At 42.1% G+C, this 18,484-nt stretch overlaps 1 protein-coding gene across 1 annotated transcript in view; it reads right to left on the reverse strand.

The window, feature by feature from the left end:
- GOLGA2 (golgin A2) overlaps positions 1-18,484 on the reverse strand; it is a 1,989,954-nt gene that overhangs the window by 1,455,868 nt on the left and 515,602 nt on the right. The window contains exon 10 of the mRNA XM_044058153.1: positions 667-726. Coding sequence (XP_043914088.1) covers positions 667-726 — 60 coding nt within the window. The remainder of the gene's footprint in view (positions 1-666; positions 727-18,484) is intronic.

Here is an 18,484-nt window from a genome sequence, read left to right on the forward strand (position 1 = left end):
GGGACATGCAGGTATGCCTCCTTGAGGTCCAATGTTACCAGCCAAGACTCCTTGCCCAGCATGGGAAGAAGCTGCTGTAATGTGAGCATCTTGAATTTTGGTACAAGTAAAAATGTGTTTAGGATGGATAGGTCCAAAATAGGTCTCCAATCTTTTCCCTTCCTTGGTACCAGGAATAGTCTGGAATAAAAACCTTGATCTTGTTCTTGAGTAGGTACCTCTTGAATAGCTTTCATGTCCATGAGATCTGAAATTTGTCTTTGTGCCTCTGCCCTTTGATTGTGTGGCAGGTATGGCATGCCTCTCATTTTTGGAAGGGTGTGAAAATAAAATCTGTAGCCTCTGTTTATAATGTCCAGGATCCATTTGTCTTTTGTGACAATATGCCAATTTTTTGAAAATAATGCCAGTTTTCCACCTAAGGGTGCTGCCATTTGAGCCTTGCTTGGCAAGCAAAGGGGAAAGTCATTGGGCTTGCTTTCTGAATGGCTGTGAACTATCCTCACCACCTCTTTGTGTAGGAGCTTGCCATTGTCTGCCTCTAAACGATCCTTGAGATTGCCCTCTGCCCCTCGGGCGCCTGTATCTACCTCTTTGGGGTCTGTCCGTGGCTGGAAAGGACCAATTTTTGGAAGGCCAATTTCTACTGAAACGTGGAGGTTATACCTGTAGAAAATCTTTCACTGTTTGCATTGATTTAGCCTTTTCCTCCATTTTCTTTAATACCTCCTCAGCTTTAACACCAAATAATACATCCTTTTGTAGAGGGGCATCTAGTAATTTAGCTTTGACATGATCTGGTAAGGTTTGCTCCTTGAGCCAGGCATGTCTACGTATGACTGATCCTGTACCAGCAGCTCTACTGAGGCCTCTAGAGTATCAAAACCACATTGCAAGGTATGTTTACCCACTTGTTCTGTACTATGCATCAAATCCTGCAACTCCTTCAAGTCTGGTTGTTCAGGTTGTGACATTTTGCTTCTCAACTGTGATAACAGAAACTGTTGGTACTTTAACATATGGAACTGGCAGTTTAATGCCCTCATGGTTAAGGTGGCCGAGGTGTAAACCTTTTTTCCCCACCTTTCTAAAGATCTGGAATCTCTCTCGGAAGGTAATGGATTTTTAGCAGTGGAGGCCTTAATTCCCTTGGGGCCCTGTGAGATGGTTTCTGGGTCAGCCACATGGCTTTTGTATAAAAATTGGTGTGAGTCAGGCACCCGGTAGTATCTGTCAGGCTTGACTGGGGCTGGAGGTAAAGAGTCCGGGTTAAGGCAGGCCTCCGAATACACATCATCTAGGATGTCTAAGACAGGAGGTATAGCCAGAGGCCTGTGCTGAGGCAGCAAGAGAAAATCCCTAAGCCTTTTCTTGGAATCTGAGTACTCTTGGCCTTCCCAATGGAAGTGTTCCCTTAAGGTATGCAAGGTTTCCCCAAATGAGTAATCCTCTGGGGGGGGGGGGATGGACTCCTCTGCATCAGAATCTTCAAAAGGGGAGTAAGAATGTTCCTGTTCATCAGAGTGCTCTGAAATAATGGAGGCCTGGTCAGAGGAGGGGGATTCTTCCTCCACTCTGGGCCTTTTGTCCGGGGGGGGGGGGTGAGCACCCCTGATAAGAGTAATTAAATCCTCAGCCATTTTAAGCATCTGTTTTTTAGGCATGGGGCCTGGAGAAGGGCCCTGTGTAGCTTGTCTCTTAGAATGCATGGCTGCTTTAGACTTAGTAAAAGCCTTGATGGAAAAAGAAGAGGAAGGTCTGAAGACACCTTGAGAGGAGGCAGACCTGTCTACATTTTGAGTTTCACCACCAAGAGTGGCTTTGGTATCTGTAGTCGGGGTGTGGGCCGAGGAGCCTGCGACCTCGGGTACAGTAGACACCACCAATGAAGTGTCGTCGGTAGGCAGGGGCTGCGTAGGCACCTCGCTGAGAACCGGACCACCTGTAGTCGGCTTTGGCGTGGTGTCGGTAGAGGCCGCGGACCTCATGTGTCGGTCCTTATCTTTGCGTTTTTTAGACAAAACTAGAGTCGGAGTATCCGACGACATAATATAGTTAAATTTTTTGCCAAAATAGTGCTGGGCGAACTCCGCCCGATGCTTAATGGTGCGTTTGTTGAATGTAGCACAAAAACGACAGACCGAGATGTCGTGGTCTGGGCCTAAGCAAGGAAAGCAGAGGGAATGAAAATCCTTATGCGGTATTTGCTTCCCACATGAAATACAATTATTAACTTTGTCTGACATCGGTACTTAGCTTTCAAGACGACTTCGGTTGCAAAATTTTCGTAATTTCAGGAGCTGGCCGACCGGCACTTGCGAACTGCTTCTGCTTCGGGCACCGTGTGGCAAGAAAGACTGAAGAAAATGGCGTTGGCTGGTTCTTTTATACCCCTGTCGCACTGACGTCAGGGAAGAAGCGACGACAACTGACGCCGGACCTAGACTTTGGAATTCGGCCGACCGAGGACCCGCCTGACAGCAGGAGAACCCATCTGTTATGACTATAGCTGTATGCACGATGAACATCATCCATAAAGAGAACCTTTCATTTCTAATCTGCCATGCCTTAAAGTGTTTTGTCACACTTTTGTGACTTATCTTTTACATCACCCTATGTGATTGGCACTTTATGCATCAGCAAAGGTTTTCAAACTTAAAAATAAACTTCTTGAAATAGTTTTCCCCATGAGACATGTCCATAAACTTCAACAGGGAGAAGCAGTCTTTTGTAGAGGCATACAATAAAATCTATGGATGGACACTTTACATGTCACAGATGAAAACCCTAAATTTATTTGGGCCATGGTTTTATTAAACGGTTTACAAAGATTTTTATTAAAAAAGTGTCCCAAACAAATATGGATACACTCGTGACTATACATATACAGATAACATAACAGTACTCTTGCTGATAAATCGTGTGAAGTAGCAAATACAATGTCCAAAAAATACTTCACACACGAAAACTACGAGCCTTTAATAATGGTTTTAATGTCACATGATTATTAAGACCCAGCCCACCGTGAGCCCTAAGCCTAAAGATCCACCTTAACTCCACTCTGTATCACTGCATACATCACCTAATCACTCATTTTCTGTAACATGATCAATGACTAAAAAACTAAAGATGTGTGAGCGTCCATATTCAACCAAATGTTTCGAAATGGCACTATATTTGTGCCCCTTGCGAGCACACAAGTGATCCCTTACCCTTTCCCGCAATGTCCTACTGATTTTAATATACAGAACGAACAACAAGCTAAGCAATGCGCCAAGTAAACTAAATTCCTTGTATATCATGTCATTATCCAGATGTATGAACTTTGCACTAACACCTATATAGCCACACAACAAGCATGCTTGGCATTTAACTGTGTCTGGCTCAGCCCTACTTATCAATTGTTCTTGTTCATTCTTTGGATAGCAAAGCTTCCTTTCCAATGACTTTATTCTTAAAATAAAAACTAGGGGCCGATCCTGCTATTCTCTTAATGATCTCATCCATATGTAAAACCTTCCAGTGTCATTGTGCAATCTCTTTTATTGCTCATTTGTCACTACTAAATGTGAGTGGAACTGCTAAAGGCTTCTCCCACTTCTCTGTGTGCCATTCCTGCTGTTTGAATGGGCTGGAAAAATATGGCTTAGCTATTCTTTTCCTGAGTATAAGTGCTGATTCAACTCCTTTCTATACCTCTTCAAATTTGAAACCTCGGCTACAAAAGTCTCGATGCAAGTCCACCAGACCTCTACAGAACTCATCATTGTCAATGTATAGATGAGAAAGCCTCAGTGCTTGACTCTTAATGTCTGCAAATATGTGACTGGGGTGCATACTAGAACAATGAAGTAATGCCATGTGGTGGCATTCTTTCCTATATAGACCTGTGAGGAAATTCCCATCTTCTTTCCTACTCACTAATATATCTAAAAATTTGATTTCTGTCTGTGACTAATGCATAGTAAATTTTAAAAATGATTATCTATTATTTAGATTGTCAATAAAACTAATTCTGACAATCTACCTCCGCAAAATAAAAACAGTCTACAAAATGGTGATAAAACTGAATGTGAGGTGCAAATTCATTCAAATTAAGAACATTCAACATCTCCCACTGTGCCATGACCATATTTGCATAGCTACTGGCACATGATGTGTCCATCGCTAAGCCTGAGGTCTGCAGATAACAATGGTTGATCAGAAAAACGTTATGTTCAAGTATTAGCTCCAACAAAAAACAAACCAAATCAATCTTCTTTGCATCATACCCACTAGAAATAATCAAGAATTGTTTAACCATCTATTCCCTGACCATTGGGAATAACAGTAAATAAGGACATGACATTTAAGGTCACTAAAAAGCACTAACAAGTCACATTCTTATTCGTGATTTTTCTACAGAAGTCTTTCAGCAGTAAAACATGCTTATTTAAAATGAGTCGTAACTGCTTCTCTATATAGATGGAGAGAGGCTACATAAGTCATCCACCACCTGCCACTATGGGACGAAATGGTGGAAATCTGGGATGTTTATGAATTCGGGCATTCCATGCAAGTTCAGAACAAGTGGATTCTCTACATAAAAATATCTGAATAATTCCTCTGAGAAAATACCACTATTAACATAAATCTCTTTGCACATTCTTAAGACATCTATCTTGCTAATAATCAGATCGCTGCACTGTTTCCTTATTCATAGCATCTAGCGCTACAGGTACAGAAATCTCTGTCGTCCTCTCTCTCTAGGCCAGGAAAAAACATTGTTGTTCTGAAAGTCAAACATATCTCTCTGCATCTTTCTCTTTTTCTGTTGTAACAGCTCAATACGTTTACAGGTCTATATGATTTTCTGATTTAAGATTATTTGTAAGAAATTTGATGTTTAAAATTATTTATAATGACTCAGGGGAAATGTTACAAGGAGATTTGTTTACAAAGAGTGTATTTACACCACCGAACCACCCTGCAGTTGAAGTCTTCACACGCCTTTGTGAAAACAAAATTTATAAATTAGGTGAAAACAAAAAAAGAGATTGTAATAACTTATTGATTGAGAAACCGGTACTACACGAGTTACAGTCAGATACCACCATAGCGATACATCCGGCAGATAAAGGTGGTTCAGTGGTAGTTATGGACAGAACTTTTTATTTTGAATCTATGGAGAACATGCTGAAGGATAGGAACAGACGCAAGATTATTAGCAAGACAGAAATCCTTAAAATGTGCCAAGATGTTAGAGCATCCTTCGAAGACTGTGTTAATAGTGGTATTTTCTTGGAGAAATTATTCAAATATTTTTACGTAGAGAATCCACTGGTTCCAAACTTGCATGGAATGCCCAAGATTCATAAACATCCCAGATTTCCACCATTTCATCCCATAGTAGCAGGTGGTACATGGCTTCTATATAGAGAAGCAGTTAGGACTCATTTTAAATAAGCATGTTTTAGTGCTGAAAGACACCAACAGTTTTTACAAGACTTCTATAGAGAAATCACAAATAACAATGTGACTTGTTCATATTTTTTAGTGACCTTAGATGTCATGCCTTTATTTACTGTTATTCCCAACGATCAGGGAACAGAGACGGTTAAACAATTCTTGGTTACTTCCAGTGTGTATGATGCTAAGAAGATTGACTTGATTTGTTTTTTGATGGAGCTAATACTTGAACATAATATTGTTATTATCTATAGACTTCAGGCATAGCGATGGGCACGTCATGTGCCAATAGCTATGTAAATATGGTCATGGCAGAGTGGGAGGTGATGAATGCTCTTAATATGAATGCATTTACACCTCATATTCAGTTTTATTGCAGTTTTATAGAAAGTGTGTTTTATTATGGTGAGGTGGATTGTCGAAATTAGTTTTATTGACTATCTAAATAACAGTTCATCATTTTTGAGATTTACCATGCATTATTCAGACACAAATTGAATTTTAGATGTATTAGTGAGTAGGAAAAAAGATGGAAATTTCCTCACAGGTCTATATAAGAAAGAATGCCACCACGTGGCATTACTTCATCATTCTAGTATGCAGCCAAGTCATGTATTTGGGGACATCGTTAAGAGTCGAGCAATAAGGCTTTCTTGTCTATACGCTGACAATGATGAATTCCACAGAGGCCTGGAAGACTTGCATTGAGACTTTTATATCCAAGGTTACAAACTTAATGAGGTACAAAAGGGGATGAGTCAGCACTAATACTCAGGAAAAGAGTACCTAAGCCATATTTTTCCAGCCCATTCAAACAGCAGGAATGGCACACAGAGAAGAGGGAGAAGCCTTTAGCAGTTCCACACTTATTTAGTAGTGACAACAGAGCAATGAGAGAGATTATATGATGACACAAGAAAGTTTTACATGCAGATGAGACCATTAAGAGAATAGTACTGACTGGCACAGGGATTTTATTTTAAGAATAAAAATTCACTTAAAAGGAAGCTTTGCTATCCAAGGAATGAGCAAGAACAACTAATAAGTAGGGCTGAGCCTGGCACAGTTAAATGCCAAACATGCTCATTTTGCGGACATACAGATGGTAGTGCAAAGTTCATACATCCAGATAATGGCATGATACACAAGTTTACAGTAAGAGCTACAATGCAATACTAGGAATTTAGTTTACTTGGCACACTGCTTAGCTTGTGGTTTTGTTCTATGCAGCAAAATAATAATAGGAAGTTGCGAGAAAAGGATAAGGGATCACTTATACCGTGTGCACAAGGGACAAAAATACAGTGCCATTGCGAAACACATGACTGAATATGGACACACATCTTTAGGTTTTTAGTCAATGATCATATTACAGAGAATGAGCTATTAGGTGATATATGCAATGAGACTGAAAGGGTGGAGTTAAGGTGGATCCTTAGGCTTAGGGCTCACTGTGGGCTGGGTCTTAATGATCATGTGACACTAAAACCATTATTAAAGGCTCTTAGATTAAGATGATGAATGGGGATGGATTTACATATTTTTACTTGTTTTCTTGTACATTTTCCAAGGATATTTTTTTTTATAATGCTGTAAGAAGTTTTGAAATTTGATAATAAAAGTATGTACGCATTGTTTTAACTGTTAGTGTTTTAGTTGATTTGTTTCCTAGCAATGTGAAATACATTCATTTGTGACAGGTGAATGTTCATACAGTGGATATAAAAAGTGTACACACCCCTGTTAAAATGCCTGGTTTTTGTGATATAAAAAAAGAGACCACAGTAAATCATTGCAAAACATTTCCCACCTTTAATATGACCTATAACCTGTACAATTCAATTGAAAAACAAACAAATCTGTTAGGGGAAAAAATATAAAAAAAAAAAAAAAATAAACAATATACAATAAGCTGGTTGCATAAGTGTGCATACCCTAAAACTAATACTTTGATGAAGCACCTTTTGATTTAATTACAACATTCAGTCTTCTTGGGTAGGAGTCCATCAGCATGGCACATCTTTACTTCGCAATATTTGCCCACTATTACTTGCAAAAGTGCTCCAAATCTGTCAGATTGCAAGTGCATCTCTTTGTGCACAGCCCTCTTCAGGTCATCCCACAGATTTTCTATTGAATTTATGTCTGGGCTCTGGCTTGGCCATTCCAAAACTTAAATCTTCTTCTGGTGAAGCCACTCTTTTGTTGATTTGGATGTATGCTTGGGGTCATTGTTGTGCTGAAAGGTGAAATTCCTCTTCATCTTTCAAGCAGATGCCTGAAGGTTTTGGGCCAAAAGGGACTGGTATTTGGAACTGTTCGTAATTCCCTCCACCTTGAATAAAGCCTCAGTTCCAGCTGAAGAAAAGCAACCCCAAAGCATGACAATGCCACCACCATGCTTCACTGTGGGGATGGTGTTCTTTTGGTGATGCAAAGTGTTGTTTTTGCACCAAATGTACCTTTTGGAATTGTGGCCAAAAAGTTCAACCTTGGTCTCATCAGGCCATTACACATTTTCCCACATGGTTTTGGGAGACTTGATGTATTGTTTTGCAAATTTTAGCCGGGCCTAGATGTTTTTCTGTGGAAGAAAAGGCTTTCATCTTACAACACTACCTCATAGTCCACACATATGGAAAATACAGGAGATTGTTGTCACATGTAGTACACAACCAGCACTTACCAGAAATTCCTGCGGCTCCTTAAATGTTGCTGTACAATTCAATTGAAAAACAAACAAATCTGTTAGGGGAAAAAATATAAAAAAAAAAAAAATAAACAATATACAATAAGCTGGTTGCATAAGTGTGCATACCCTAAAACTAATACTTTGATGAAGCACCTTTTGATTTAATTACAACATTCAGTCTTCTTGGGTAGGAGTCCATCAGCATGGCACATCTTTACTTTGCAATATTTGCCCACTATTACTTGCAAAAGTGCTCCAAATCTGTCAGATTGCAAGTGCATCTCTTTGTGCACAGCCCTCTTCAGGTCATCCCACAGATTTTCTATTGAATTTATGTCTGGGCTCTGGCTTGGCCATTCCAAAACTTAAATCTTCTTCTGGTGAAGCCACTCTTTTGTTGATTTGGATGTATGCTTGGGGTCATTGTTGTGCTGAAAGGTGAAATTCCTCTTCATCTTTCAAGCAGATGCCTGAAGGTTTTGGGCCAAAAGGGACTGGTATTTGGAACTGTTAAGTAATTCCCTCCATCTTGAATAAAGCCTCAGTTCCAGCTGAAGAAAAGCAACCCCAAAGCATGACAATGCCACCACCATGCTTCACTGTGGGGATGGTGTTCTTTTGGTGATGCAAAGTGTTGTTTTTGCACCAAATGTACCTTTTGGAATTGTGGCCAAAAAGTTCAACCTTGGTCTCATCAGGCCATTACACATTTTCCCACATGGTTTTGGGAGACTTGATGTATTGTTTTGCAAATTTTAGCCGGGCCTAGATGTTTTTCTGTGGAAGAAAAGGCTTTCATCTTACAACACTACCTCATAGTCCACACATATGGAAAATACGGGAGATTGTTGTCACATTTAGTACACAACCAGCACTTACCAGAAATTCCTGCGGCTCCTTAAATGTTGCTGTAGGTCTCTTGGCAGACTCCCTGACCAGTTTTCATCTGGTCTTTTCATCAATTTTGAAGGGATGTCCAGTTCTTTGCAACATCACTGCTGTCCCATATTTTCTCCATTTTTTGATGAATGTCTTCACTGTGTTCCATATGGTATATCAAATGCTGTGGAAATTGTTTTGTACCCTTCTCCTGATTGATACCTTTCAACAATGAAATCCCTTTGATGCTTTGTAAGGTCTCTGTGAACCATGGCTTTCCCTGTAGCAAGCAACTGAGTAAAGGTCAGGAAAATCCTACTAGGACAGCTGAACTTTATTTGGGGTTAATCAGAGTCTCTCTAATTGATGGCAGGTGTGTACCCAAGAAGACTGAATGCTGTAATTAAATCAAAAGGTGTTTCAACAAAGTATTAGTTTAAGGGTGTGCACACTTATGCAAACAGCGTATTGTACGTTTTTTATTTTTTATATTTTTCCCCTAAGATTTGTTTTCCATACTGAATTGTACAGGTTATAGGTCACATTAAAGGTGGGAAAAGTTTTGAAATGATTTATCGTGGTCTCATTTTTTATATCACAAAAACCTGGCATTTTAACAGGGGTGTGCACACTTTTTATATCCACTGTAGATTCATAGGTTAATAGGTGCTTATTAGGCTAACTACCACAAGGGCCTTTTTAAGCCTAGCCATGCATCCCAAATCTCTGACAAGTTCTGATACCCTTGATAAGTGTAAGCAGGGGTTTGGGAGATGAACCATTACAGGTTACCTGTGTCCATTAAAGAAACATGTGCCACATCAGGGATGAATTTCCGGTTTCCTGTCAAATTGTCCTAGTTGCACTTCAAATGGGTTAGGCAGGAGCTCTGCTTCACATGGATGAGGAGCCTGTTCCATAGACGGGGTAGTCTCTGGGATATATACCTCTCTCTCCAGCAGGTACTATTTACATCACAAGCAATGTTTAAATCTTTAGAATGGGTAATTCTGGTGCTGTGGATATGCAGGAAGTCCATCAGAGTGACATCTGACAATGCCCTATATGCCAGGCATATATCTCCCCTCAAAAGCCCGTAGGAGACAGTATTCAGGGATAGAGCCTTGAGGTGGTCTGCACAGGACATTTTACTTACACCCTGTATTCTTTTAGTGAGGAATGTGCTAATGCTTTTGAGTATTTAAGTTAGAGTTTAATGTATTTTAATATGGTCTGATGAAGTGAAGACTTTCAGGAAAGTGCTTAACTAAGTTTTGTATTGGTGGTAGTGTTTTTTTGCATCTGGTCCTTTGCCTCATTTTCGTGTGTGAAGTATTGTTTGGACATGGATACACTTGTGCAAAAGTACAGTTTTGTACCTACCATAAATGTAGATGTTCGAAGATCCACATTGCTGCAGTCCTTACATATGGGGTAGTCCGCTGTCCTCGGTCGGCCCGAATACCAAAGTATTAGGCTGACGTCGGTCATGGGCGCACAGATCTGACATCAGAGCGTCAGGGTATAAAAGCGCATGACCGACGTCATATCCTCAGTCTTTTCTTGCCCCAGATGTCAGAAGGCCCTAAAAAGAAAGGCCACAGCCCTAAAACAGGATACCTCCCAAAAACATGCCCAACAACCACCATCACCCAAACCATATAGCCATGCCAAACTACAGAGGGGAAGGAGGGAGGGTAAACTGGACTGCAGCAATGTGGATCTTCGAACATCTACATTTATGGTAGGTACAAAAAGTACAGTTTTGTACCTACCATAAATGTAGATGTTCGAAGATCCACATTGCTGCAGTCCTAACACTTGGGTAGTCCGCTGTCCCAGTCGGCCCGAATACCAAAGTATAAGGCTGACGTCGGTCAAGGCGCATTTGTCTGACATCAGGACGTCAGGGTACAAATGCGCATGACCGACGTCATATCCTCAGTCTTTTCTTGCCCCAGATGTCAGAAGACCCTAAAGAAAAAGGTCCAAACCCATAGGCAACAGCTAAACAATCAACCAGCCTAACACCAAGAGTATGTACAATATATACAATATATACAAAAAACACAATATACCTCAGATGTATAACCCATCCCACACAACCGCCTCAAACTACAGAGGGGAAGGAGGGAGGGTAAATTGGACTGCAGCAATGTGGATCTTCGAACATCTACATTTATGGTAGGTACAAAACTGTACTATGTTCTTCATCTCACATTGCTGCAGTCCTAACACTTGGGTAGAATCCCAAAGCAGAGGTAAGGGAGGATGGCTAAACTATAATGAAGCAGGAGCTGCCAACACAGCAGTGGCAAAACCAGCCCTGGATTTAGAATAGAGAGGAAGGTGGTAATGCTTGGAGAAAGTATGCACTGAACTCCAAGTAGCTGCCTCCAAAATGTCCTTAGTTGCCACCCCCCTTAGAAATGCTGTTGAAGTGGCAGTAGCCCTAGTGGAATGAGGCCTAATCCCAGCTGGAATCTCCTTGCCATGATGGGAATAACAGAATGCAATGCAAAACCCAATCCACTTAGATATAGTTTGTTTTGACACAGGCTTGCCCTGAGAACTCAAAGCAAAAGAAACAAACAACTGCTGAGACTGCCTAAAATCCCTAGTCCTGCTTAAATAATAACGCAACTGCCTGTGTACATCTAAAGTGTGCAAAATCTTTCCCCCCCCATTTTGGGGATCTGCATAAAAAGTAGGCAAATGAATAGTTTGGTTTAAAGCCACACTAGAAACCACCTTAGGCATAAAGGAAGGATTAGTACGTAATGATACCCTATCCTTATGGAAAATCAAAAGGCTCAACCGCCATAAGGGCCTGCAATTCAGAAACCCTTCTTGGAGGAGTAATGGGCAACAAAAGCAGTCTTCCATGACAAGTATTTCAATTCAGCAGTAGCATGAGGCTCAAAAGGTTGTAGAGTAAGTTTCTCCAACACAAAATTGAGGTCCCAAGCAGGAGTAGGAGCTCTCGTGGGGGTCTTATATTCTTTGCCCCTCTAAGAAATTGCTTGAACAAAGGATGAGAAAATAATGGTGGGTCACAATCATAGTGAGCTGAAATTGCTGCAGCATGAATCTTAATGGAAGAGAAAGACAAACCTTTGTCCAATAACTCAGTAAGATATTGAAGAGCCACACTCAAATTAGGCTCTGAAACATCCAAATCCTTTGCTGCACTCCAAAATAAAAATCTCTTCCATTTTTCTGCATACACCTTACGTGTACTAGGTCTTCTGGCTTCCATAATCACATTCAAAACTTGTTGAGGAAGTTGAGACCTGCTGTGGTTCAAAACAGAATATGCCAGGCTGTTAGATGAAGAGAGTGAAGCTTGACATTGAGTAGATGACCGTCCCTCTGAGACAAAAGGTGTGGAATTAAAGGTAAAGGCCATGGAGGCTTTCTTACCAGATTCCTCAGTAATGGGTACCAGTGTTGTCGAGGCCAATCTGGAGCTATCAAAATCATCCTTGGCTTGTCTTGTCTGACCTTTAGGAGTACCTTTGGGAGGAGAGGCAGAGGTGGAAAGGCATACACATGAAGATTTTCCCAACTGAACGAAAGAGCATCCACTTTCCAAGCTGTGTGATGAAACCTTTTCGTGCAAAACTTTGGCAGCTGGTGGTTTAGTGGAGAAGCGAACAGATCTATGTCTGGAGTTCCCCATGACACTGTCAATTTTTGAAATACATAAAGATCCAGTTTCCACTCGTGGGGATCCATGATTTGCCTGCTTAACACATCTGCTAAGGAGTTCTGTGCTCCTGGCAGAAACCTTGCCTGAAGACTAAGCTGCAAGCTGAGCGCAGTCTCCCACAAAATCATTGCTTGCCTGCATAGAGGATAAGAATGTGTTCCCCCTTGCTTGTTGATATACCACATGACAGTTGTGTTGTCTGTTAGAATCAACAAGTGCCCAGGAAGAAGTAACTCCTTGAAAGCCATCAATGCAAACTGGACTGCTAACATCTCCTTCATGTTGATATGTAGATGCTGTAGTCTGGCAGGCCACTTGTCTTGTATCCACTTTCCATTCAGATGAGCTCCCCAAGCTATGTCTGAGGCATCTGTCGTCAGAATCTGACTCGCCTCTGGCCGGGTCACAGAGAGTCCCTTGTTTAGGTGACATTCCTGAGCCCACCACAAAAATTCCTTTTGAATGCAAGGTATTATTTGAATGAGTGTCCAGATCCTGGCAGTGCTGTGTCCATACATTTTTGAGATACCATTGTAGCTTCCTCATATGCAGTTTGGCATTGGGAAGCACCAGAATACAAGATGCCATGAACCCTAATGCTTGAAGGACTGTCCTTGCAGTCAGCACGGACTGATGAGATAGTTGATGGAAGTAAAGGGATAGACTCTTTTGTTTGTCCGGGGTTAAAAAGGCCATCTGGGCTGCTGTATTCAGTCTCACACCCAGAAAGCACATGTCTTGAGAGGGTACTAGACTGGACTTTATTTCGTTCACAGAATACCCCAGGCATCTTAGCACTGCTATCACATATTCCAGATGCTGAAGAAGCTCGTCCTTTCTTGAGCCAGAATCAGACAGTCGTCCAAGTAAGGATAGATTTGTATTCCTTTTAGCCTGAAAAAGCTACAACTGGAGCCAGAACTTTTGTGAATACTCTGGGCAGTAGATAAGCCAAAGGGCAATGCAGAGAACTGATAATGTGAATTTCCAGCTCGAAACGCAGATACTTCCTGCAACTGAGTCTGATAGGCACATGAAGGTAAGCCTCCTTGAGATCTAAAGTTACCATCCAGTGATCTTTGCCCAGCAGAGGTAAAAGCTGTTGTAACGTCAACATTTTGAACTTGGGAATGTCCAAATAAGTGTTGAGGATAGACAAATCCAAAATTGGTCTCCACGTGTTCCCCTTTTTGGTACTAGGAACAGGCGAGAATAAAATCCTAGGCCCCTTTCTGGCACAGGAACCGGCTGAATGGCCCCTATCTGGAGCAACAGAGAAATTTGCTTGTGAGCCTCTTTTCTTTGTATAGGAGGAATGTCTGGCATGCCTTTGAAAGGAGGCAAGGTATGGAAATAAAACCTGTAACCGTGGTGAGCGATATCCAATACCCATCTGTCTTGGGTAATAACACTCCAATTTTCTTTGAAAAGTGCCAGCCTTCCTCCCAAAGGTGCTGCCAGACGAGAAGGTTCTGGCAGCTGAAAAGGCAAGTCATTGGGTCTGCTTACGAAAGGACTGACCCCTGCCCTCACCAGAAGACTGGGCAGGCGAACTGCCTGTTCTAGGCCTAAAAGAACCTTGAGCTCTGCCCCTACCACGTCTAGATCTACCCCTAGACTGAGAATCATAAGAAGGATAAGTCCACCCCTTAGTAGGCCAATTTCTACTAAACTTTGGAGGCTGAACCTGCAAAAAAATCTTTAACAGTCTGCATAGACTTAGCCTTGTCCTCCATTTTCTTTAAAACTGCTTCCACAGGCACCAAATAACACATCAGATTGTAAAGGAGCATCTAAAATCCTTGTCTTTACATGTTCAGCTAAATTCTGATCCCTCAGCCAGGCGTGCCTGCGAAGAACAGAACCAGTGGCTGCCAGCCTCGAAGAGGCCTGTACAGCATCAAAACCACATTGCAAGGAATGCTTACCCACCTGTTCAGAAACATGAACTAAATCCTGCAACTCTTTACACTCAATACCTTCCGCCAGAGCATCAACCTTAGACTTCAATTGTGAAAGGAGATAATTTTGGTATTTCAACATGTGAAACTGGCAATTCAAAGCCCTCATGGCTAAAGTGGAAGAAGTATACACCTTCTTTCCCCATCTATCCAAAGCCCTTGCCTCCTTATCAGAAGGAACAGGATTTTTAACAACAGAAGCCTTAACACCTTTAGGGCCCTGAGAAACAGTTTCTGGGTCTGCCCTAGGACTCTTAAAAAGATACTTATGAGCTTCAGGCACCCTATAATACCTATCCGGTTTAACTGGGGCAGGAGGCAAAGAATCAGGATTCAGGGAAGCCTCTGCAAAACATCCTCTACCACATCCAGAACAGGAGGTATAGCCAAAGGCCTATGCTGGGGTAGAAACAAAATTCCCTAAGCCTTTTCCTGGAATCAGAGAAATCTTGACCTTCCCATTTAAAATGCTCCCTCATGGAATGAAGAGTCTCTGAAATGAAAAATCCTCAGGAGGAGAGGCCGAAGGAGTAGAATCATCTACATCAGAATCAGAATAAGGAGGATACTCCTGCAAGTCTTCAGCCGAAGACTCAGAAGCCTCCGAACACTGCTCAAAACTCTCAAGCTCAGGTTCCACCCTAGGCCTCTTATCAGGGGGGGGGCATAGAACCTCTAATCATAGTAATTAAATCTTCTGCCATTTTAAGCATATGTTTCTTAGGCAGAGACCCTGAAGAGCTAGGGGAGACCCCCACTGAAGTTAACCCTGGTCTGCCCCTAGAAGAAGCCTTGGAAATAGAAGGAGAGGGCCTAACCACCTTAGGAAGGGAGGGGAGAACAGCTACCTGAGAAGCCCCTTCAGCCTGGCCTACCTCCTGAGAGGACACATCTTGTAACAGTAAAGTCTCTCCCTGAGAATCCAAAGGAACTTCTGGTAGAACCACCGGCTCCACCGAGCCCTCTAAAGAACCGGCGTCCGGGACAGACGGTTCTTCCACCCTAGGCCGCTACTTTGTCCTTGCGCTTTTAGGCAGGCGGCCGGAGCATCCGGCGGCATGTTAATTTCAACGCTTCCCAAAAACTAACCTGGCACAATCTAATCTTCTCTTAATAGTGCGTTTGTTAAATCTAGCACAAGAGCGACAGCCAACAACGTTGTGCTCAGGCCCTAAGCAAGGTATACACAAAGTATGGTAATCCCTATGAGGTATCTGTTTCCCACAAGAAATACAGTTATTCACTTTTTCTGACATCCGGTTAAATACTGAGGCAAGAAAAACAAAATATCTAGCGGGTACTTAGCCAACTTTGATTCGGTCTGAAACTCCGACTTCAGAAAATTTCAGAACGCCAACCTGCACTCGCAATACTGCTTCTGCATCGGACCATGCGGCAAAAAAGACTAAGGATATGACGTCGGTCATGCGCATTTGTACCCTGGCGTCCTGATGTCAGACAAATGCGCCTTGACCGACGTCAGCCTTATACTTTGGTATTCGGGCCGACTGGGACAGCGGACTACCCAAGTGTTAGGACTGCAGCAATGTGAGATGAAGAACATCTGTACTATGTTCTTCATCTCACATTGCTGCAGTCCTTACATATGGGTAGAATCCCAAAGCAGAGGTAAAGGGAGGATGGCAAAATCATAAAGCATTAGGGGCTGCTAAAATGCCCTGTAAAATTGCAGTGGCAAATCCAGCCCTAGACTTAGAATAAAGAGGAAGGTGGTAATGTTTAGAAAAAGTATGTACTGAACTCCAAGTGGCTGCTTCCAAAATATCTTTTGTAGCTACCCCCCTTAGAAAGGCAGTAGAAGTGGCAGTAGCTCTAGTGGAATGAGGTCTGATTCCAGCCGGAATCTCCTTACCATGATGGGAATAACAGAAAGAAATACAAAAACCAATCCATTTAGAAATAGTTTGTTTTGAAACAGGTTTTCCCTGAGAACCCAAAGCAAAAGAAACAAACTGCTGAGACTGCCTGAACCCCTTGGTTCTGCTCAAATAATAACGCAACTGCCTGTGAATATCCAAAGTATGCAAAATCTTCTCCCCCTTATTTTGGGGGTTTGCATAAAAAGTAGGCAAATGAATAGTTTGGTTCAAGGCCACACTAGAAACCACTTCAGGCATAAAGGAAGGATTAGTATGCAAAGATACCCTATCCTTATGAAAAATCAGGAAAGGTTCCACTGCCATAAGGGCCTGTAATTCAGAAACCCTTCTTGCAGAGGTAATGGCCAACAAAAAAGCAGTCTTCCATGATAAATACTTTAACTCGGCAGTAGCTGCAGGCTCAAAAGGTTGTAGAGTAAGTTTTTCCAACACAAAATTGAGATCCCAAGCAGGAGTAGGAGCTCTCATTGGGGTCGTATGTTCTTTGCCCCTCTAAGAAATTGCTTAAACAAAGGATGAGAAAATAAAGGAGGGTCACAGTCATAGTGAGCAGAAATGGCTGCAGCATGAACCTTTATCGAGGAGAAAGACAAACCCTTGTCCAATAACTCAGTAAGATATTGAAGAGAAACACTTAAATCAGGCTTGGAAACATCAAAGTCCTTCGCTTTGCTCCAAATAAAAAATCTCCTCCATTTATCAGCGTAAACTTTCCTTGTACTAGGCCTTCTGGCCTCCAAAATAACATTCAAAACTTGTTGTTGAAGCTGAGACCCTCCAGGGTCTAAAACAGAATATGCCAGGCTGTTAGATGCAGAGACTGAATCTTGACATTGAGGAAGTGATTGCCCTCCTGAGACAAAAGATGCGGAATCAAAGGCAGAGGCCATGGAGGCTCCCGTACTAAACTCCTCAGTAGTGGGTACCAATGCTGTCGAGGCCAATCCGGCGCTATCAGAATCATGGATGGCTTGTCTTTTCTGGCCTTCAAGAGTACCTTGGGAATGAGAGGCAGAGGTGGAAAGGCATAGACATGAAGATTGCTCCAACTGAATGATAGAGCATCCACCTTCCAAGCTGTGGGATGAAACATTTTTGTGCAAAACTTTGGCAACTGGTAATTTAGTGGAGAAGCGAACAGATCTATGTCTGGAGTTCCCCATAACACTGTCAACTTTTGAAATATATGAGGATCCAGTTTCCACTCGTGAGAATCCACTATTTGTCTGCTCAACACATCTGCTAAGGAGTTCTGTGCACCTGGTAGAAACCTTGCCTGAAGATTGAGGTGTAAACTGAGAGCAGTCTCCCACAAAATCATCGCTTGCCTGCAAAGAGGGTACGAATGGGTTCCCCCTTGCTTGTTGATGTACCACATGACAGTAGTGTTGTCTGTTTGAATCAACACCTGCCCTGGGTGAAGTAAATCCTTGAAAGCCATCAATGCAAATTGGACTGCTAACATCTCCTTCAAGTTGATATGCAAATGTTGAAGTCTGACAGGCCACGTGTCTTGCACCCATTTTCCATTGAGGTGTGCTCCCCAAGCCTTGTCCGAGGCATCTGTCGTTAGAATCTGACTCGCCTCTGGTCCGGTCACAGAGTCTCCCATGTTTAGGTGACATTCCTGAGCCCACCACAGAAATTCCTTCTGAATGCAAGGTATTATCTGAATGACAGTGTCTAGATCTTGGCAGTGTTGTGTCCATACATTTTTGAGATACCATTGAAGCTTCCTCATATGCAGTTTGGCATTGGGAAGCACCAGAATAAAAGATGCCATGAATCCCAAGGCTTGAAGGACTGTCCTTGCAGTCAGCCTGGAATGTAGAGACATTTGATGGAAATAAAGAGAAAGGCTTCTTTGTTTGTCCGGGGTCAAAAAAGCCAT

Source organism: Protopterus annectens, chromosome 16.part0 (assembly GCF_019279795.1).
Source record: "Protopterus annectens isolate FY-2018-M chromosome 16.part0, PAN1.0, whole genome shotgun sequence".
Lineage (NCBI taxonomy): Eukaryota > Metazoa > Chordata > Ceratodontiformes > Protopteridae > Protopterus > Protopterus annectens.